Source organism: Suricata suricatta, chromosome 5 (genome assembly GCF_006229205.1).
Source record: "Suricata suricatta isolate VVHF042 chromosome 5, meerkat_22Aug2017_6uvM2_HiC, whole genome shotgun sequence".
Taxonomy (NCBI): Eukaryota; Metazoa; Chordata; class Mammalia; order Carnivora; family Herpestidae; genus Suricata; species Suricata suricatta.
In genome coordinates, this window is record NC_043704.1 from 55,207,673 (window position 1) to 55,230,040 (window position 22,368).

A 22,368-nucleotide genomic window follows, 5' to 3' on the forward strand; every position below is an offset into this window, starting at 1 on the left:
AAATATTTCTAAAGTTATATTTTTAGTATTTTAAAATAACTATTTATGCCTTAAATAATCTCTATAAAAGGAGCTTAATTCTATTATATAGAAAAAGCCTGTGACAATTACACTGAACTGTAACCAAAGATAATCCTGTACACTGGCTACTGATCTTATTGTAAGATTTTTCTCTCTCAGCTCTTCAGTAAAAAAATTGGAATATATATTAGATCTGACTCTCTTGCAAGATGATGAAAATAAATACAACAATATATGCAAATATTTCAGAAGTTCCCAGAAGGAAAAGGTTATAAGCCACTTCTAGTATGTGGGCAGAGAAATATTCAGGGTCACACACATCAGGAGCCATCACTAAAAACAAATCTTGTATCTTGTAGATTAACATTAAAACTTGGTATAAGCCATTTATGCCAGTGTTTCACTCTTCTATATATGAATTATAACTTATATTTTTAAAAACATTAAGGAGGGTTATAAATGGCTAATATTATCAGCAAGTTCTATGTTGAAGTGAATAAAACAACTTCAGGCATTTTATGGAAACAAGCAGTACATAAATACATCATTGATAAGAAAACTAGAGATTTTCTCCAAAAAAAAAAAAAAAAAAAAAGACTTAAAGCCACAGGAAGCAGTTACTGAAATAAGCAGCACACGGTTGTGCACTATTAAACCACCGATGGCTCTGAACAGCCAGGGCCCGGTGGATGGTGGGAGAACTGAGGTATTGTGTGTGTACCTCAGACAGGAGCCTGGTCCTCTCTGTTACTCCGCCATTACCCTGCTGGTATCGCTCCTTTGCCTAAGGGAGAAAACATTTTGTTTAATGACAAATTCAAAATAGAAGCAGATTACTTAAATACGACCTCTTTGTGTTTGCAATTTCTGCATATCATTTTATGACACCCCCCCATTTGTGAATACATTTATGAAAGTGACATTTAACTGTAGCTATTTTATGTCCCTAATAGGCACATGTATTTAAACTAAAGCACTATTAAATGATGAACGACCTTAACCTTCATATACTGACTGTGTAACTCACATGGGCATGGTGCACAATAAAAACTGTCCTCAGCTATTGCTAAACAGTTTAGGAGCGCAGCTCTTGGTCGATCTAATTTGAATGCTATGCAGAGAAAACCAGTTCTAAAAAATCAATCATAATAGAGCATCAGGATGAGCAATTAATAAGGATTAACAAATGGTATGACGGTATGGAATATGTTCTTGGGAACTAATCTAACAATTATTTAATATCATTGCTTGATAGATACATGGTGGTTTTAATCAGAGACTTTTGCAGCATTTTGAAAGTAAAAACATCCAAGAGTAGATGTGTATATGAGGGAATCATTTGTTAAATAAATAATAAAAAAGTGAAGATTATTTTCTGTTTGGCCTTTGGGAACTTCTGAAAGCACAGAAGTATCTCACGTTTATTTCAATTTTTTTTCCTTCTTCTCTCCTTGTTTGCTGAAAGAAAAAAAAATGTCTTCAACAGACATTTGCAAGTGTTCTTAGCAGTCTCCTTCAACAACAGAAAAGAGGGGCATAACTCCCAAGAAAAGCCTTTAGATCCCTACTGGGGTACAAAGAACTGCTGCTTTCAGAGGCTGGAGGTTTTATTTTTTTTTGGTGGAAATTCTAAAACCTCAAAAGGATTAAAAAAATTTGTTCATTAAATTAATTAAACTGCTTGTCTTTGAACGTGTCTTGCTTTCATATTCCTTATTATGTGGCTGTAAGCCATTAAGGCAAGGATGTCTTTTCCCTCTGACACATGTAAATGCATACTATTCTTTTTCCTCCTACTCATACGGTAAATTAACAGCAGACTTAGAAACAAAACCAGGTGTCCTGACACTCTGTTCCTGTTCTAAGCAATGTTCCCCAACAATACATGCCTTCATTTATTTAAATCAAATGAAGAAACACATTTAAAGACTTCCAGGAGATAATTTCTATTTCATGTAACATGGAGATGACAAGTTCTATTGCCTCACGTGGCTTCCTAAAGTAGGCAGAGAATCCATGTGTTGCTATTTGTGAAAAGCATTTCACGATTCTCAAATGAAAAGTGCTGTATCAAGTTTGGGAATCAGGGTCATCGACTGAAATACATCCCCGAGTATCTATCATTCCTATGTTACCTCACTCAGTTGGGCTTGAGCTGCCCGATATTCTTGAACCAAGTGCTCAAGCTGATTGTTGATGTACTTTTCTCGGCTGCCGATCTTTTCGAGAGTCCTACTAATTTCATTATGAAGTTTATCCAAAAATCCCTAGAAATTCCGTAAGATTTTAGTAGAAATAAAAAAATCGCAAATATATTTTTCAAAAACAGTCTGAGACAGGCTAAATCTCCTTCAATCCATCCCACAAATTCTCAACCACTTGCGAAAAAGATAGCTTGAAATTTTCAATAGCAAAAGAAGTCTGTAATGAGAAATATTTTAGTCACACATGGCAGAATGTTAAAATAAAAAGGCACCTGGTAGTGTTAGTCAATTCATTAGTCCTTATGCATATCTAAATCGTACGTGAGTGGAATCGGCTTTATAGTTCATAAAGTGGGTAATGGAATAACATGGCTTTCTTGTAGCACAGTTCAAAGATGACTAGAATGTTCCTGTTGGGGGTAGATCCTTAAATATATAGCTCTAGCCTGGGACCCATAACTTCTCATTCCAACTTTGCTTCTTTGTGGCATCCTCCAAAAAGTCCTTATTTCCGGCCAGAGCAGCCGCAAGCCTAGGGAAGTTGGGGGTTCTAAGCATCGCTGGCCTGGTATTCTGTTATCCCTTGGGATTCAGAGAGGAAAGAATAATGAAATGTTTCATATAAGTGTTACATATATATGTGAAAAGTTTCATATATGTACCTATATATAGGCTACTATATATAGTAAATATATCTCTAATATGTAATATAGTACATATATATTTTAATTCTTTTACATACAGTTACCTTTCTTTCTTTAGTTAAAGTGTTAGGGTTGTTGAAATGTAATATGATAATCCATAAGCTCCTCTAAGGCAAGGATTATGTCTTTTTTTTCACTTCACGTTCTCCTTTAGTAAGTGTTCAAGAGTTGAGGAAATGTACATTGATTCTGAAGTAATTCACATACCTTGGTCTCCTTTAGAGCAGATTCAATTCCACTTTTATGTTGGTGCATTTGGTCAACATGAATCCTCCAATCCTGTGGGCACAAAAGCATAATAAGAACAAGTAAAATATATATTTTCTTCTTTCCTCTACCTTTTTTGTAGTCATATCCTTTATTTAAATTACTCTGGCTGCTGCCCTATTTCAGGTAGCAGAGTCCTATATATAACTTGCAATCAGATTATAAAGAAATACATGTAGAGCACTTTAGGATAAAAGGCTGTAAATAAATGTAAATTATTTTATGTTTTCACAGAGTGATGTCTGACAATTTGAATATAAATTATTCCTGCACTGCTGGTGGTTAATATTTATGACTACCCATCAAAATGAAAAAATCTAATTACTAGAAAAGAAATACTTGTTTAAATAGTAACAATTGCCAGAGACAACTCTGGAATCAAGTATCATATATCAAGTATTAGTTTGTCCCCTAAAACTTAAGCAGGAGCCCTCTTCAGGAAGACTTTTTTTTTTTAATAGTTTGTCAAGTTCATTTCCATATAACACCCAGTGCTCTTCCCCACAAGTGCCCTCCTCCATGACCATCACCCCCCTTTCCCTTTCCACCTCCCCCTTCAGCCCTCAGTTTGCTTTCAGTATTCAAGAGTCTCTCATGATTTGCCTCACTCCCTCTCCCTAACTCTTTTCCCCCCTTCCCCTCCCCATGGTCTTCTGTTAGGTTTCTCCTGTTAGACCTATGAGTGAAAACATATGGTATCTGTCCTTCTCTGACTTATTTTGCTTAGCATGACACCCTCGAGGTCCATCCACTTTGCTACGAATGTCCAGATTTCATTCTTTCTCTGCCATGTAGTATTCCATTGTGTATATATATATACACCACATCTTCCTGATCCATTCATTAGTTAATGGACTTTTAGGCTCTTTCTATGATTTGGCTATTGTTGAAAGTGCTGCTATGAACATTGGGGTGCATGTGCCCCTATGCATCAGCACTTCTGTATCCCTTGGGTAAATCCCTAGCAGTGCTATTGCTGGGTCATAGGGAAGTTCTATGGATAGTTTTTTGAGGAGCCTCCACACTGTTTTCCAGAGCGGCTACACCAGTTTACATTCCCACCAACAGTGTAGGAGGGTGCCTGTCTCTCCACATCTTCGCCAGCATCTATAGTCTCTTGTTCATTTTAGCCACTCTGACTGGCATGAGGTGGTATCTCAGTGTGGTTTTGACTTTATTTCTTAAAAAAGGAAATCTATAATGATTATCAGAGTTCGTATATTTTGAGACAGATTGGAGTCCTACTATGCTGACCCAAATTAGTGTGCATATTTGAAATCTATGCCAGTATTTTTCCTACAAGATATCTTCAACATTTTTGGTTTACATTACTAAAGGTAATAATTTTAAGACTGGAGAAACACCCATGATGAGAAAAAATATATTATGGTATAAGTTGAAGTGATGGAACTAAGATATTCCACAGTTACACATACCTGTTTGCATACCCTGATGCTCCACCTTGCTATTTACACTATTTTGTGAAGAGAAAAATACATTGCAAATTATCCTATTCTACTGATTTTTAACTTTGAAACGTGGACTAGTGACTATAGGCTAAAAAAAATCTTTGGATACTTCACACATACCTATTATACAATTACAAAATATTAGAAAACCTCAAAGAGCATTTAGCGTCACCCTCATCATTTCTCAGAGAAGCACAAAGAGGCCCCATGACAGAAGGAGGCCCAGCCAAGGCCCCAAGGTAGTGGTGCCCCTGGGTCAGAAGCCAATACAGTATTTCCCACACAACACATTTTGGCAGTTCAGAGTTAATAAAAGGAGTAACTGGGTAGTTGACACCAGTGAGGGAGCTAGAGCAGAGAACAAATCAGCACTCTCCTTTGTCCTGAAGCATTTTTCTATCTCATGAGCAAAAACTATGAGAACATGAGAGCCGGAAAGGACCTTAAAGATCATCTACTCATCCATTTAACAATCATGTGGTGCAACGTTTTCGTTTTACAGTTGAGGGGACTGTTCATCACCCGTGACTATGACTAGACAGATTTGGCAAGCAAACAGGCCTCTCCAACTCAGCCAGTCAGCAGGGGAACAGGGAGGAGAGGACACTGGCTGGCCCACTGCACTGGACCAGATATGGTTAAGCCTCAAAATGGAAACCTGTTTAAGTCCAAGCAAGCATCCTTATGGAAGAAAATGAACCTAAGAAGTTATCATTATATTAGTAATTTTGCTAAAAAAAAGTACTCATCCTGCCGGATTAAAAAAAATATATTCATAAGCTTAATAAATACCAAGCTTAAGTATTCCTTCAGTCTTGGGAGATATGTATACATACAACTAAATATGTATTTACCTATACATACTTTACATATATAATTTTATAGCAATTGATGTGTTTCATACAGTTTGTGTTCTGCTTTTTCTATGCATTTTTTTTACCCAGAAAATGTAAAAACTATATATTTTTTTCCTGTTCTGACAAAGCATTTCGAGAGAAACAAACATGCCCTGCCCATCTATGGAGAACTACAATGACTTACATTGATGTTAAACTCCATGGAGGAGCTGGCATTTCAGTGGAACCTTGAAGCATGAGTGAGTAGCATTTCAAAAGGCTGGAAAGGAGTGGGAGAGGAAGGGTATTTTAGGTTGAGGGAGTAACAAGAACAAGAAAAAATGGGAAAATAAATAGGGAAGAAGTAGCCCTGGCTGGCTAGCATATAAAACACCACGTTCTTGGGGTGGGGTGGGAAGAATGAATCAGGAGGAAGCAAAGCTGGAGAGCAGGTTAAGTTAGAACCAGGGCTTTAACTGAGGAGTGTGGATTCTATCATGTGGACAACGGAGAGTTACTACAGATTTTTGGTTTCAGTTTCAAAGACAGGTTTGTGTTTTGAGAAAAAATTACAGAGGGAAGGACTGATTAGATAGGCAAGAGATTGAAGGCAGGTAGGCAACGAGTTAAGAGGCCATGTAATGGTCCATGTGACAGGTTAGCAGGGTTTGGATAAAGCAGTGCCTGTAAGAATGGAAGGGGAGGGATGAATTCATGGGACATCGTAGAGACAGAAGCAGCAGGACCTGAGGTCTCAGGGCGAGTGTGCAGTGGCGGAAGTGGGGGTGGGGTAGCAGACAGAACGTGTCTTTAAGGCTTCCAGCCTTAGGAACTAAGAGAATAGTAATATCGCAGTGTGACAAGAACAGAGTAGATTTCAGGGAGTTAGAAATGCTTAGGAATATACTTTTGGACTTTTTAATACGATAAGCCACTACGGTATTTGTATATTCTCAGTGCCGTTTAAAGTGGGACACTAGTAATGATTTATAATTATCTGCCACACAAATCTGAATGTTTTATTAAAATCTAGATGGACACATTTCCTGATGTACAGTTAGAAAAAAAAAAGCCTTAAAAATGTTCTAACTTCTCAACCCAGCAATTTCACCTCTAAAAATTATTCTCAAGGAAATAACTGGGGATACACACAAAGACAAATATATAAGTTCTTTGTAAAACAGCTCTCTAAATATTTAACTTTCTGTATATTTGACAGTAGAAGACATTTTAAACTAATTTTGTAATTTTTGTAAATGAAAACTCATGCCATATGATACCATTTTTATAAAGCTCAACACGAAGCAAAGCTCAATGATACACTCTGTGGAGATAAACACATATGTGAAAATACTTAAAAAAGCAAAAGGAAGAAGAGGAAGAGGCAGAAGAAGAGGAAGCAGCAGCAGCAGCTAATGACAATACACAAGACACAAGCTCGAGGACACTGGTTACTTGCGGACGTGCGGGAGGGAAAGGGCAGTAGCATAGAGGCACACAGGTGACTTCAAGGGTGTCGTAACGGTCTTGTTCTTAAACTGAGTAGTGGATTCATGAGTGTTTGATATATTATTGGGCTTCGTGTTATATATGTATTGTATACCAAAATGCTAAGTTCATGTTTTCAAAAAAGTTTACTCAGCAATATAAAGTGGAAAAACATTCCCCAAAATATATACTATTAAGTGTCCAATTTAGTAGCAAAGTAATACTTGCACGTGTGTGTGTGTGTGTGTGTGTGTGTGTGTGTGTATTAAGCCAGGAGTTTGGATACTGATGTTTATGATTTCTTCTTTATCCTTCCAAAATTTTCCAAATTTCCTACAAGATAATTTTTAATCACCAGGGAAAAATAAAGTAAAAACCCTCCTGGATACCCAAGTAGTTTTTGAAATGGGTTTAATATAGCAGAAAATATAAGTGATTATATTTGTAACATTTTAAGATCATGGATATAAAAAGACAAAATATGTAGCTTTAAAAAAACTACAACTGTGATGGTTATAAAGTTTACAAGGCTTGTGGTAAGAATGAAGACCTGATGGGTTTTAACGGTAATATAAGGACTTGATCCCCATAAGAAACTGACATTGATAGCAATTCTTACATTGGGAGCAGATCCATTAGGTCACAGTGCACTTGTTTGTGCCTTTCCTTATCTGAGACTCACAGGTTTGGAGTGCTAAGTAGACTTCTTGTCCCTTCTTTTTCACTTCTACGCTTCCCTGTAAGAGGGTTCTGTGATCTGCTGGCTGGTTGTGGGAGGAGCATACCTCCCTACTAGAGTGATGTTGGCCTTGGCCATGTGATTCTCATTGGCTAGTGCAACAGTGGTGGACGTGGCCTATGCCAGGACTGTGCAGATGCTGTAAAAGGCATCCATCAGCTTTCTTACCCTTTCTTTCAGCCACAATAATAGACACGCCCCACAGAGGCATTATACTTTCAGCTTGGGTCTGGAAATAAGAAACAGGACGCAGCAGGATCAGAGCCACAGTTGAGCCACATGCGTGCAGATGTGCATCTTGAATGACAGTAAATGTATTATTACTACTGTAAACCACTGTGGTTTGGGCTTGTTTCTGATACTGAGTATATACACATTTGTATAGGAGGAAACCCAAGAATCAGGTAAATTAAATAACCTTCCCAAAGTTTCATGTCTGGAAAATGGAAAGCACTCCCAAACCAGTGTAATTTCTACATAGCATATGGTGAGGGAAACAAAGGCAAGAAAAATGTAGTTTAAATTAAATCTCCTTATGGTGTGCAGCCCACTGATAGATACCAGAGACATGCAGCAAGCAACATTCCTCAAGGAGTTTATGGCTGCCTTAATGCCTTAGTGTTTACATTTCATTAAAAACTAAAAGCAACCTTATCTTGACAATGGCTGCATCTCCAGGGTCCTGTAAGACCCTGCTTTCAGCATATAGAGAGTCCTTAGAAAACTACGTGGATATCTCTATCCCCCTCCCTCCACAAACATGAAAGTATATAATCAGTCACTCCTCACAGTCCTGCTGCAGCTCTTTCTGCCCATGGGTCCCGTTACCGTGCTGTAATAAAATCACCTTTTTGCAACAAAAACCTCTCAAGAATTCTTTCTCAGCCATGTGCTGATGAACCCCACTTCTTTGTGATAAAATGAACTGCAGAAGAGTCATGTAAGGTAAACCAGTATTTCATTGTGTTATATACCAAATGGGACCACATGAGCTGCTGGAGTTTACTGGTCACCTGCTGAGAAGCGCTCTGAGTATATTCATTAAGTTTGTTCCTCCTCTTTATTGAAGCTGAGTTTCACTAATCAAGCACATTTCCCCTCTCTGAGGAAATGAGAAGACTAATAATACCGCATATATCATTTCTTTAGACTTTCTATTTTTTAAAATCCCTTCATATAAAACCTCGAATACCTCTCTCTGTCACTTGTGCGGTAGATAGAACCATAACCTCCTCCCCACTCCAAATTCTTTAGTGCCAGATTATGCATCTCCCTTTTCAAAACCTAGAGAATTACAGTGACATCCTTGCAGATGACGAGTCACAGGATACCATAAAATCAAAATGTAGGAGATCTAGTTGCAGTCACTAAGGTGACTGGCAAGACTATATAGATCTCTGGTTTTACTTCAACAGACAGCACCTCAATGATTTCCTTTGCATATCCACAGACACCTTGTTTCTTTGGGTCTCCAACTCCATGCCTAAAGCTCCTCTCTGAAATGGCTGCTGAGGGACTGAACCACCAGTTAGGGATGGCAAATGCAACTTTTAACTGGGTATACGTTTCACTAATTTACAACTTGTCAAATGCTCAGTTTTTCCCCCAAATTTGAGCTTCATGTGTGGAGAGGTAGAGTGCCAAAGGACTCTTGATGCTAAAAAGCTGAGGAAGGCACCTTGATGTCTTTTCCTGGCTCGGGAGAAGTCCATGCCCCAGCACCACTGAGGCTCCCGTCCTGTCTCTAGTGGCGCCACATTCCCAGGCCCCATGAGCAGCAGCAGGGCCCCAGGGCTCTGATGTATTCTGAATCCCTATCAGAAAGATGTTACTTCTGCCATCTACCCACTCTACCTTTTCCCTCTATTCTCACTGGTTCTTCCCCAGTTCTGTTATGAATAATTACCAGTGGAATCTTAATTTAATGTTCTGTTTTTTCACTTTTGTTCTAGTAAATATAAAAATAGTTACAAGGGTTTTTATGGGCTTCTGCATATGCACAGATACTTTGGGCTCCCTCCATTTAAGATGCCTCACCATATTTTTCTCATTAGGCCTCTGTTTCAACTCTGAATTCATTTTCTCTGTGGATTTTCGAGATCACTCTGGGGAAGAAATCTTATACCTCCATTTCACAGATTGGGTAACAAATTGATGTTGTATGATTTTTACCATGTCAATTACAAGATGAATAGGAAACCAAATGTCCTTTCTCTCACTTACAGATTTTCCATTACACTAGCTGCTTCTTTCATTTACTTGCTTTGTCACCCAATTTCAATAAGGAGCACAAGAAACTGACAACTTTCAATCCAAGTTTGCATATAAAAATGAATGTTTCTTAGGTTGGTTTTTTTGCTAAAGCATAAATGCTATAGGTTTCCTGCTTCTAATCTGCTATGGATGAACAATCTGTTTAACCAACCCTGTTAGAATAATCTCTGAAACACACTATATGTAAGTTCCAAAGAAAGATTTATCAGACTCTCCTATAAGTAAATACATAGTTTTATGTGATTTCTATGTTGGCTACTTAGAAACCTTTTCCTATTTCCTTTGGATAGAATAATAGTTCCCCAATAGTCATATCTGGTTCAAGATCTTTTTCTGTTTAATAATAGCTTCAGCGCTAACATTCAAGTAATGTCTAGTCCATATCAGGCACTATGTTAAGCACTATCCCTACATCATCACATATAACTCTCTTAAAAACTCTAGTTAAGATGAGGAAATTGAGACGGAGCTACTTTAAAGCTGCTCACAGGCAAATCAGTGCTAGAGCCCAAACCTGCACTTCCCTGATGAAATGTAGCAAAGTAGAACGACAAACTTTAAGGGGGTAATGGTGAAAGGAGACTTACTTTTATCTGTAATATTTGAATATTTCTAGGAATGTATTTATATATCAACTGTATAATGAAAAAATGAGTTTAAAATGGTTGTAGGGTAAACATATGCAACTGAAATCTTTTTCACAAAGAAATAGCCAGACCCAGACAGCTTCATCAGTGAATTTTCTCAGACATTTAAGGAATAACAACAACTTTATACAAATACCAGAGAACAGAGGGGAATAAAAAGAGCAACTGCTGACTTGTTTTATGAAGCCTGCATAGCATGACACTAAAACCTGACAAAGACACCTAAAAAACATGAAAAATTACAGATCAGTGTCTTTTGTAAACATAGATATAAAAACTCTCAAAACACCAGCAAATCAAATCCAGTAATATATAAAAAGGATAACACATGATTAATTTGCATTTAATCCAAAATGCAAGGTTAGTTTAATACTCAAAAAACAATCAATATAATCTACCATAACAAAAGAGAAAAAAAGAGATAAATCCTATGACCATCTTCATAGATGAAGAAAAAGTCATTTGAAAAAATTGAACATCCATGCATAATAATAACATTCAGCAAACCAGGAATGAAAGGGAAATTCCTCAATCCAGTAAAGGACAGTGATAAAAGTCAAAGTTAACATCATATTTACTGGTAAAATGGAAGTATTGAAAGCTTTCTCCCTGCTAATACCACTTATATCCAATATTATATCAGGCAAGATAAAAGAAATAAAAGGGATAAGGCTTGTAAAGAAAGAAGTAAGATTGATTTTAATTGCAAATGATATAATTATATACACTGAAAATCTAAAATAGCCAATAGGCCTATCATTAGAATAAATAAGTGATTTTAGCATGTTTGCTGGAGATTTGTGTATATACATATACACATGGAATTATATTTTTATATACCAGCAACAGAAAATAAAAAAATAAAAGATAACATTTTCAGTAATATGAAAGAATAAAACAGTGTCCAAATACAGACCTACACATACATGGTCACTTTTGATGGCAAAGCATTGCCCTGGGGGCAAGATAACCTTTTCGGTAAATGGGGTCAGCTGCCGATATAGGAAAACCAAACACATAGGAGTTCTACCTCACACCATACATTAGAATCAACGCTCGGTGAATTGCGGATCCCAGGGCAAAATGTAAAACAATATAGCTTCAAAAAGAAAACACAGAATACCTTCATAGCACTGGGGTAAGCAAAGATTCTTAAATAAAACCTAAGTGTTGGCCATACTCCTTTCTTCCAAAAAAGGATCATTTTGAGTATATTCAAAAATTAGGCCACTGTTTATCATCATACACCAGTAAGAGTGAAAAGGAAAGCTACAGAGTACATATTTGCAATACATATATCTGACAAAGGACTCATATCCAGAGTACAAAAATAATTTTTCTTTTTTTTTTAAATGTTTTATTTATTATTGAGACAGAGAGAAACAGAGCATGAGTGGGGGAGGGTCAGAGAGAGAGGGAGACACAGAATCGGAAGCAGGCTCCAGGCTCTGAGCTATCAGCACAGAGCCCGATGTGGGGCTCGAACCCATGAACCGTGAGATTGTGACCTGAGTCGAAGTCAGCCGCTTAACTGACTGAGCCACTCAGGCACCCCTAAAAATAATTTCTATAAATCAAAAGAAAAAGCAGATAACCCAAGAGCAAAAGGCAAAAGAGGATATCCAAATGCCAAATAGACATATGGAAAAGGGCTCAACTTCAGCATTCATCAGGGAAATGCAAATTAAAATGACAGCCCACAACATATCTACTATGACAAAGATAAAATGAAATAAGCTCTGTAGTCAATGTGGATAAAGATGTGGAGCAACTAGAACTTACACACACTGCTGGGAGGAATATAAATTTGTGATTTATTACAAATGTGTACATATGTTTACCAAATGACACTGCACAAGAATTTTCGAAGCAATATTATGTATAATACTATAAACAATTCACAGAAGCCCAGAGGTGGGATACTCTGGAAGGGCATGACTGGGGCTAGGCAGCTCTCTGCCCTCAAAGGAGTGGACAGCTAGAGGCTGTTGACCACACTCTCTGTGGCTGGGCAGCAAGTCCATGCTTAAAAGGGGATCTGGACATGTCACCTCTGTTTCCACCACAGGGAGAGAAACTTGGTTATTAACGTGACTGTAGCTGCAGAGGTAGAGAGAGGTCGGGCCAAGACTGAGTGGCAGTCCAAAAGTGACTGGGCTCAAGATTTCCAAGTGGAGTCGTGATGTTCCTGTGGCATGTGTAATACCCCATCTGTGGCCAATGACCAAATTCTTTGGGAATGTCATGGCAGGAAATCATGTGATGTGAAACAGACTTCACAGAGGTGGCTGCATATGCCTAAGTTCATGGTGGCAAATGTTGCTGGGGCAGGCCGATAACTCATCATGCTTTCAAAGCAGGGATAAGAGCGGCGGATCTCCATCCTCCACCCAGAACACTCCCTTCCCTAATCACAGAGCATTAACTAAATTCTTTTTTTTGCCACTTTGTACAAGCAACTTTGCAATCTCTATTTCTTGTTCTAATTATTAATTTTTCAGCTTCACCACGGCTCACATCTGTGCACGTATTTGTGTGTGAGAGATTGTCCATTAACTATTTTTTTCATGAGATTGAAGTACTTAAAAAAAATTTTTTTTAAATGTTTGTTTACTTTTGAGAGAGAGGAGGAGGTGGGCGGAAGCAAGCACAAGCTGGGGAGAGGCAGAGAGAAAGGGACAGAGGATCCAAAGCGGGCTCTGCACTGACAGCCCGATGCAGGGCTTGAACTCACCAACTGTGAGATCATGACCTATGCCGACATTGGACGCTTCACTGCCTGAGTCATCCAGGCACCCCGAGACTGAATTACTTTCTTAATGAAAAATGCCCATCAGGTTGAGATAATTACAAAGTGTAGCTTTCCTGAATTGTTAAATGTGACATTTTCCTTTCATTGCCAGCAGCTTAAAGTCTTCCGTGATGTACGCTTATAATATGAAAACATGATTTTTCTTTATAAGTGGTCAAAGAACTAAACATACGACCTAAGAGGAGTGGAGTATGTATGATTCATATGTTGTATATGTATATTTGCTGCAGGGAGTGGGAGTATTTCCATATTGGAAATATGTGTTTCCTCAGGAAAGTTCCTGCTCTCTAGAAAGTCCTCCTGTTGTGGAGAAAAGACAGACAGTGTACACAGAGGGTTAGTAAAGGCTATCATGACAGTCACTAGTATTCTCACACCTGCCTGTAATTGAACTGAAACTGGAGATCTATAATCTCTAAATAAAATACCTTGTTAGTTAAATAATTGCCTTTCTAATGTGTGCTCAGAGATTATTCTCTTTACTGACTACCATCTGTTACTAAAGTGTTTTCATATGTTGACTCTGACTTATTTTTTTCATGCTTATGCCATCCGCACCCCTTTTATATGGCCATAAAAATCTCCTGAGTGAGGGTTTCGAGACTTCAGCAGGGGTTAGAAGGCCAGAGAAGAGATGTGGCAAGGCAGACTGGGAGTGATTGGGGCCCTTCTAAGGACACAGGAACACTCTTAAGCCAAATCAGAATGTAATCATTTCATTGTGAGTAACCATAATGGATAGCCAGAAGACAACCTTGACAGTCCTTCTCAACTTCAAGAACCTACTAGTCAGGGGCGCCTGGGTGGCTCAGTCGGTTACATGTCTGGCTTCGGCTCAGGCCATGATCTCATGGTTCGTGGGTTCGAGCCCCGCATCGGGCTCTGTGCTGACAGCTAGCTCAGAGCCTGGAGCCTGCTTCAGATTCTGTGTCTCCCTCTCTCTCTGACCCTCCCCTGCTCGCGCTGTTTCTGTCTCTCAAAAATAAAAGCATTAAAAAAAAAAAAAAGAATCTACTAATCAAAACTTTGATCCCTATTATACTCAAAAAATAAAACAAAACAAAAACCCTGAAAACTAAATAGAGCCATCTGCATATCTGTAGAACCAAGAAACATAAAAGATTGCCTTGGCATAAGGAAAACAGAACCCAATGTAATGGGATAAAGACTATCGGAGCAAAATGTGCCCAAATATTAAGAAATTTAATAATAAAACACAGTGATAGTGAGAACTACTCCAGTATCATCGACTGGAAAATGAATCAAGCCAATTAAAAATTACATTTCATGGGGAGGTCCATATGACAAATGGTTTCTGTTTCAATTCATATTCTATGTTAAGTAATTTAAAGGAAACATTAAATCATATTCTGCAATAATGAAATATTTAGGCGGTCTAGAAATTTTAATTATAATCAATATATATTAATTCACTGCTCTCGATCACAAATGTCTATTTGAGGTATATCTGCTGTGAGGCATTAGTAACTTTCCTCTGCAGTGTTTACATAACGTGCAGTCTCTATTGGTTATTTCCTTAAAATCTGCTACCACTGTTGATGCTCCTTAGAGCTGATGGTAATCTCTAAAGCAAAAACACTTGTTCTCCTATTTCAACTTGTGATAAATGAAGCTTTTCCCCCCATCCAGTTGAAACATTTATCACACTCAGAGTAAATAGGAAGGAAGGCATCATCAACTATCTTTAAACAGAATATCCTGAATGTCCAACAAGACCATGACAGAAGCAGCTAAAAATTTTTCCAGTTGCTTAAGGATGGCCAGGTTTTTTCTCCACCCCTTTGCTGTAGTTTTATATATATAATTTTAAGCACAGTATTCTTTTCCACAACCCTGATATCTGTCCGTGACCCATATGCTAAAAAGAAAAAAAAAAACATTTTGATCAGCTTAAGGGAAAAAAAAAGAGAAACAACTTTAAGGCCACAAAATAACACCATGTTTTAAAAATAACACAAAAATCCAAAGCAATATTCTGGTTTTTTTGTAGTCTCCTTTAAAGAAAGCTTGCCTGTTAAAGTCCATCAGTGAATATTCCCCCTCATTCTCTGAGACAACGTGGCAGTTGAGTAATCATGCAGGCTGCTCTAAAAATGTATGTGTCTAGTTAATTTAGGCAGTTTATTTTGATAGCATTCACCTCTTTTTGATTACAGCAGGTGTTTCAAGGATAAATTTGCTGAAAATTGTATTTTGTTTAAACAACAGCAGCATGTACATTTATGGCCTTACTATATTAAAAAGCATTTATTGTCTGGCAGCAATAGATACAATTACAAACATTTGTGACAGTAATTGGAGCTATTACTCCTGCTTGGAGCCTCATGGAGACCAACTTATTGCCACCTGTATTTACATTTGTTACTGGTAAATGTAAAAGCTGATTTTTTTTATTTGGTGCCTTATTTTTTTTAATTATGTGAATAATTCTCAACAAACGGTCTGCCTACCAGAAAATCTTTAAACATTGTAAATTAGTTTCTCTATTATTCAAATAACAGGCAGAACCTCATTTTAATGACTAATATATACATAAAATGTATTCTTATATCCCATCCCATAGAATATATTCTACCTGTTTGCTCCTGGATCCAAGAATCCTATCAATACAGCCTTTTCCAGCAACTAGAGTACAAGTTTTAAAAAATGCTCTTTATTTCCAAACTATAACAATTCATAAATCCCTGCAGGTCAGAAATATTTAGAAAGCTGAATTTTATTAACATTCTTCTTATAGTGCATCCAAACACTGCAAAGGCAGAAGGTCAAAGCAAATTACTCTCTCCACTGCTCTGGAATGAGAAAAATACCCCTCTTCTCGTGCTTCCAGATACAGATTCCTCTATAACAGTAAAAAGAGAAAGCCTACTGTTGTACATTTTCTGCAGGATTTGGCTTCCAATTTAAAGAGACTTAGATCTAATATAGTAATTCTGTGGTCCCTCCAGGTTCATTTAAATGGAATTCCACCTGCTGATTAATAAAGGCTCTCTCCTCCTCCTTAGGTTTTAGCTCTCACAGTGACTAGAGAGCCCAAGGGCTCAAGGCTATTGCAATGATTTCATCCTCAGCACAATGACTCTTCCCAAAATGTTTCTTGCTGTGAATTACCCAAGGCAACACCTTATGGTTTATTTACGTTAAAAGAAAATCCAATAGTTTGGAGTTGAAATTTAAAGTTTAAGGTTTTTTTGTTTGTTTGTTTTTTACAACTGTACCTGAGAAAGTCAGACACAAAAACAGATAAGGATGTAAAAAAGCGGTTCAGTGAATGAATCAAAGGCTTCAAATAATCAGAAACACATGCTGTAGCACTTCCAAAGCCTTTCAAAAAATATATAATCTCATTATCTAAATTCTTGTAATGAACCTGAAGATTTACATAATGAGTAGGAGACATTTTGGAGGAATGAAGGGGTACTTAGCCAACTATCTTTTAAAACAACAAAGCCGGAAACATTTAATTATAATTTGGAAAAAAAGTCAATTTAAGTCATTAATCAAAATTTTAATTACAATATCCACAGGGCATTAAAGCATGATAGAACATTTGTTCATTGCATTAAATACCTCATATTAAATCATTATAATATATAATTGTTTAGGAATAAATACTGTATAATTGAAGAAAAGGGCCTATGTAAGGTTTAGTTGAAAACCGATTTCATACTTTCTGCTCTTCCTGATTTCTGGGGAACAGGAATAAATATTATTAATGTTTACTTGGTTTCTATTATGGTAAAAACCCTTGACTTGAAAAAAGTCATTCTCCTGATAAAGACAGGTAAGACTGATCATTAAAGAAGCCACTTCCCCTCAGTTCAATAAACGATGCTGAGAGACTGAAAGTACAAACGGACAACAAAGGCCAGATTGTTACACACCGGAGAGTTCTGACCCACAATCTGCAACAACTAGCCCAGGAAGTCAAATCGGAACCTCCTTGTGACATGGGCCCCGGGGTGGGGGCAGTCAGGACTAAGTAGCTGCCAGCTTTCCAAATGTTTCTCCACACCAACTTGCTTCCAATGCAAGACCAACCAGGCAAAGCCACATACCTTCCCCCACCAAGTCACCTCCGAGGCCTTGCTTCTAGTTAGTCTGCCTCCAAGTCTCCAGTCATATCTGAACATTTCTGAAACCTTTCCTTTTTCCCACTGTATAACTTTTAAATTCTCCCGCCTGCCTTTAAGTCTCTACCAAATGCAGGCTATGGTGGCTAACTTCCTTACCAAGGCAAGCTCTGAATAAACACTTTGTTCTCATTTAGGTGGTCTCTGTTTAATTCCACAAAGTCAAATATGGGCTTGTTTTTTTATAGTAACAAGAAAACTAAAAATGATAGGTGGATTGTCTTCAAGAAACAGCATTAAATACTGAGTGATTCAAAAGTAATAAAAAATACAGAATATGAAATTTATATGGATATGCAACACATCTAATTCCCCAGATATTATGGGACATGAAGAATTTTCTGGCAGTTCATCCTTAACTACTGTTATTAGTCCACTCAGCAACTGTCAACTGATTCACTTTGAAGTTTTTTTTAAAAATTACTATTATGGAATTCAAAATATTCCTTCAATAAACGTCACAAAGTGCTTCCACCTGCAATAACCACTTGTTTGTCCACAATGGCTCACTGGCAGATTCGATTTCTTGCTATTGGTCAGTAATCTCAGATCTCAGTCCTTAGGTTTGTTCACATTCTAACCACCAGCTCTTGCGTGACTATCTCGCCATTCCTTCACCCAGATCTTAGACCTGATTTGACCCTAACCTACTGGGCTGGGCCAAGCCATCTCTTCTACCTGCCACTCAGCTAAAGTTATGGCTTATAATTTTTAAGGATGTGGGGGACTGCTCATGATATACCATTATGTTTTTAAAAAGGTATAATCTCAGGGCACCTGGGTGGCTCAGTCGGTAAAGTGTCTGACATCATCTCGTGGTCTGAGGGTCTCTGGTTCGAGCCCCGCATCAGGCTTTGTGCTGACAGCTCAGAGCATGGAGCCTGCTTCAGATTCTGCGTCTCCCTCTCTCTCTGCCCCTCCCCCACTTATGCTGTTTCTCTCCATCTCTCAAAAATTAATAAATGTTAAAAAAATTTTTTTAAGGTATAGTCTCAACTATATACATAAAAGTACATGGAAATAGTGGTCAATATATATTAAGTGAGTCTTCCAGCATCATTCTAAGTGCTTAATTCATTTAATCCTTTCAATAACTCTTTGAGGTATGCTTTATAATGAACTCTATTTTACAGATGAGGGAACTGAGGCACAGAGTGGTTGAAACTTGCCCACAGGGTCCAACAGATAATAAGTGTTAGAGCCAGGATTGGTACTCAAGCAACCTGGATTTAGAATTTGTGCTTTTAACCAGTATGCTGTATTATCACTAATCGGATAGGTAAGAGCCTGGCTTGTAGGTTCAAATATCCCATGTGTGACTTACTAGACAAAGGCAAGTTCACTTCACTTCCCTGTATTTCAGTTCCTCCCCTGTAGTAAAAGGTACCTTCATCTAATAAGGCAGTGGAAAGGATTAAATGAGTTAATATATGTGAAATGTTAAGAACTGCACTTAGAACATGGTAAACACTTAGTTAATGTCAGTTATTATTATCATTTTATATATAACTTTACTAGGGGAAAAAAAACTGGAACAATTTACCAAAATGGTCCTTGTATGAAACTGATTACATCCCCATGTAAGAATATAAGGCTGATTTTTAAAATATTCCCTTACATGATGGAAGCATTAGTGCAGGAATTTTGTAAATTCTTCCTGAATACTGATATAGGAACTGAATATAAGACCACCATGACAGATCACAATAATATTACAATAACAATACTGTAATTTAACATTTATTATTAGGCATTAATGAGGTCTCAGACACTGTTCTTGGTGCTTCACAACGGCTTTGTGAGTTGAGAATTATAATTAGTCCCATTTTACCAATTAGGAAAAGGAGGGACAGAAAGGTTTAGTAGCTTGCCCTGGGTCGCACATCTAATAAGTGGTCTAAATGTGAATTCTAGGTGCCAAGGGAAGATGTGTGTGATAGGCTCTATCTTCTCCAGGTCTTCGTTGCTACCACATCTCCACTCAGCTTCTGAAACTCTGGTTCAGTAAGTCAGGAATTGATAGTGAAACTGAACATGGGGTTGCTAGCCTCTAATTCATAGCACACTGCCTAGCCCCTTTCTCCTTGAATTGTTTCCATATGATTTTTATAATTAAAAACAAAAGTGTGTCTGAAAAAGCCTCAGAGTTTAAGACCAATCACAGACTTAATTTTAGTCTGATTATAGTCACAAGATGTTTGCTCTTAAATTTAAATTCCACCAGAGTACTTATGTAACACTTGTGGTCACCACTACTGAGTCTAATAAAAAAATAAATAAAATAAAAAAGAGGTAAAAACAGAAGAAGAAAGGGAAAGAGATATAAAGAGAAAACAACAACCAAGGAGGGAAAGAGCAAGAAGTACAGGATATATAGTCTTAGTGTACTAATAACACTCAGAGATCACTTGATTAGGTGGCACTGATGTCTCCTCTAGTTTGGCTGTCCTCAGACGGCCCTTCTAAGGAATGGACTCCAGAGCTGACTCACTTGGTCATAACTGAGGCATTAACTAGAATGGAATGACCCAGGACTTGGCTGACTTTATTGACTTTCTTGGCAGAACTTCTCACCGTGTCTTTAGACACATTATTCCAAGTTGGGGCAGATCTGAGTTGGTCTCTGGGTATATAACACTCGAGAAGTAATCACCAGGAACATTCTCTAAACCAACTCTAAACAGGGTACTACTAATATAGTCCATTGAAGCGAACATATGACAAAATTCCTTTACCTTCAGTTGTGGAACATATTATTTGCATTTTTTACAACACTTATTTTCCCAATTGTAATTTGTTTAAGCTAATATTAAAATTGGTTTGCATTCTTTGAAAACTGGCAACAGTAACAAGTGGTTCCAAAAAAATAACTTAGTCTTGCAATAAAAACCTAATTTCAACATATGGAGAATATAAAATAAAATATTAGTATTTGAGAGCATCTCATCAAAACAACAAAAAGAAAGAAAAGGAGATTTACTTTTTTTTTGTTTTTGGTAATTACCTGCCAGGAAGCATACAAAGAATAAACTGAACTGGTGAGAAAGAAAAAAAAGAAAAACAACATTTGATTCAGTGCTAAAGAAATATGGGACTTATTTACTCCTAACACAAGGTCATTTTAAAGGACTCATAATGGATTTAAATGATGGAGGCCCTTTATTAGTTATCTCCCACATCTCGATGCCACTTAAAAATTAATCTAACAGTGATCAGTAAAACACATTGATCTGAAAACAGCTCATTTTCCCTTCAAACACAAAGCTGAAATCTCTAAATGTGCCAAATAGCCCGTGTTGAGTGAAAGGTAATTATTTTGGCCAAAAGTGAAGGAGAGGGTTTGGTTTCAGTCAAGCCAGGAGTGGAGGAAGAATGGGATGCACCATGAGGCTGGAGGATGTGAAGCCACGAGAAACTTCACACATGACCAGATGACTTTTATTTCTGAGTCAAGAAAAATATCTCTTTATTTACTAGCCCTTTATTTTCTCAAATCAACTTATAATTTCATTTTTCTTAACTAAGCTGAATAAATTGACCCAAAACCCATACTTCCTATTTGATACCTCCGAAATACTTAGAAGAATTTGTGAAGTACTAGGCACAAAGGCCAAATAATCTAGCAAAGAATTCTGAAAAAACAAACTTTAGATCAGCATATTTTACCACAAAAATCTAAATTCAGGAGTGCCTGAGTGGCTCAGTCAGTGAAGCATCAGACTCTTGATTTTGGCTTACGTCATGATCTCCTGGTTCCTGCGATGGAGCCCATCGAGCCCTGCATCAGACAGCATGGAGCCTGCTGAAGATTCTCTCTCTCCCTCCTTGCCCTCTCCCAGCTTGCACATGTGCACATGCTCTATTTCTCTCTGTCTCAAGATAAATAAATAAATGTAAAAATAAAATTGCCAGTGCTATCAAACAGAAAAAAATGGAAATAAATTATTTTTTAAATGTTTTATTTATTTTTGAGAGAGAGAGAGATCGTGAGCAGGGGAGGGTCAGAGAGAGAGGGAGACACAGAATCCGAAGACAGGTTCCAGGCTCTGAGCTGTCAGCACAGAGCCTGACACGAGGCTGGAACCCACAAACCGCAAGATCATGACCTGAGCCGAAGCCAATACTCAACCGACTGAGACACCCAGGTGCCCTGATTTTTTAAAAATCTAAATTCAAGATGATATTCATATCAAGAAAAAAACCCTCACAACTTTATCTGTCATTTTGAAATGTTGCTTGTAAAATCTGACGTTTTATTAATTTGCCACAGTATATCCTCAAAAAGATCAAGGCTGGTAATGTGTGGCACATGACTAAGAGTCCAACTTTCACCTAGTTAATTCCTCTACAAATTAAGAGATCATTGACTCTCTAAGAACCCAGGATTCTGATTACTACAATATTGGTTTGCAGTAGAATTTGACCAGTACATAGTTTTGCAAAACTGTATGTTAGCAGTTACATTGATATTCTTCCTTTATTCAGTTACTCATGTTATGTAGAAATCAATGACCATGCTTTAAAAAAACACTCCTGTGTGATCCTAGTAGGTTCTAAATGAGATGCTGGATTTCAAGAGTTACTTAGCCTGAAAGTTAAATAAATTAAATTAAATTGGCTTCCTTATGGGATTAAGATGTACCTGAGAGTTTCTAACTAGTTATTTTAACATGTCATTCTAACTAGCATCACAATAATAGAATAATTTTTAATTGTATGAGATCTGTTCCGATAAAACAGAAACTTAGAAATT

At 37.4% G+C, this 22,368-nt stretch overlaps 1 protein-coding gene across 2 annotated transcripts in view; it reads right to left on the minus strand.

Annotated features, from left to right (window-relative positions):
* IFT57 (intraflagellar transport 57) overlaps window positions 1-22,368 on the minus strand; it is a 54,526-nt gene that overhangs the window by 2,405 nt on the left and 29,753 nt on the right. Inside the window, exons 7-9 of one of the 2 annotated variants that reach the window (XM_029939250.1) lie at window positions 3,137-3,208; window positions 2,157-2,288; window positions 743-805 (exon numbers count right to left, since the gene is read on the minus strand). In XM_029939250.1, the coding sequence (XP_029795110.1) occupies window positions 743-805; window positions 2,157-2,288; window positions 3,137-3,208 (267 nt within the window). The remainder of the gene's footprint in view (window positions 1-742; window positions 806-2,156; window positions 2,289-3,136; window positions 3,209-22,368) is intronic. The other variant, XM_029939251.1, reaches the window with a different exon arrangement.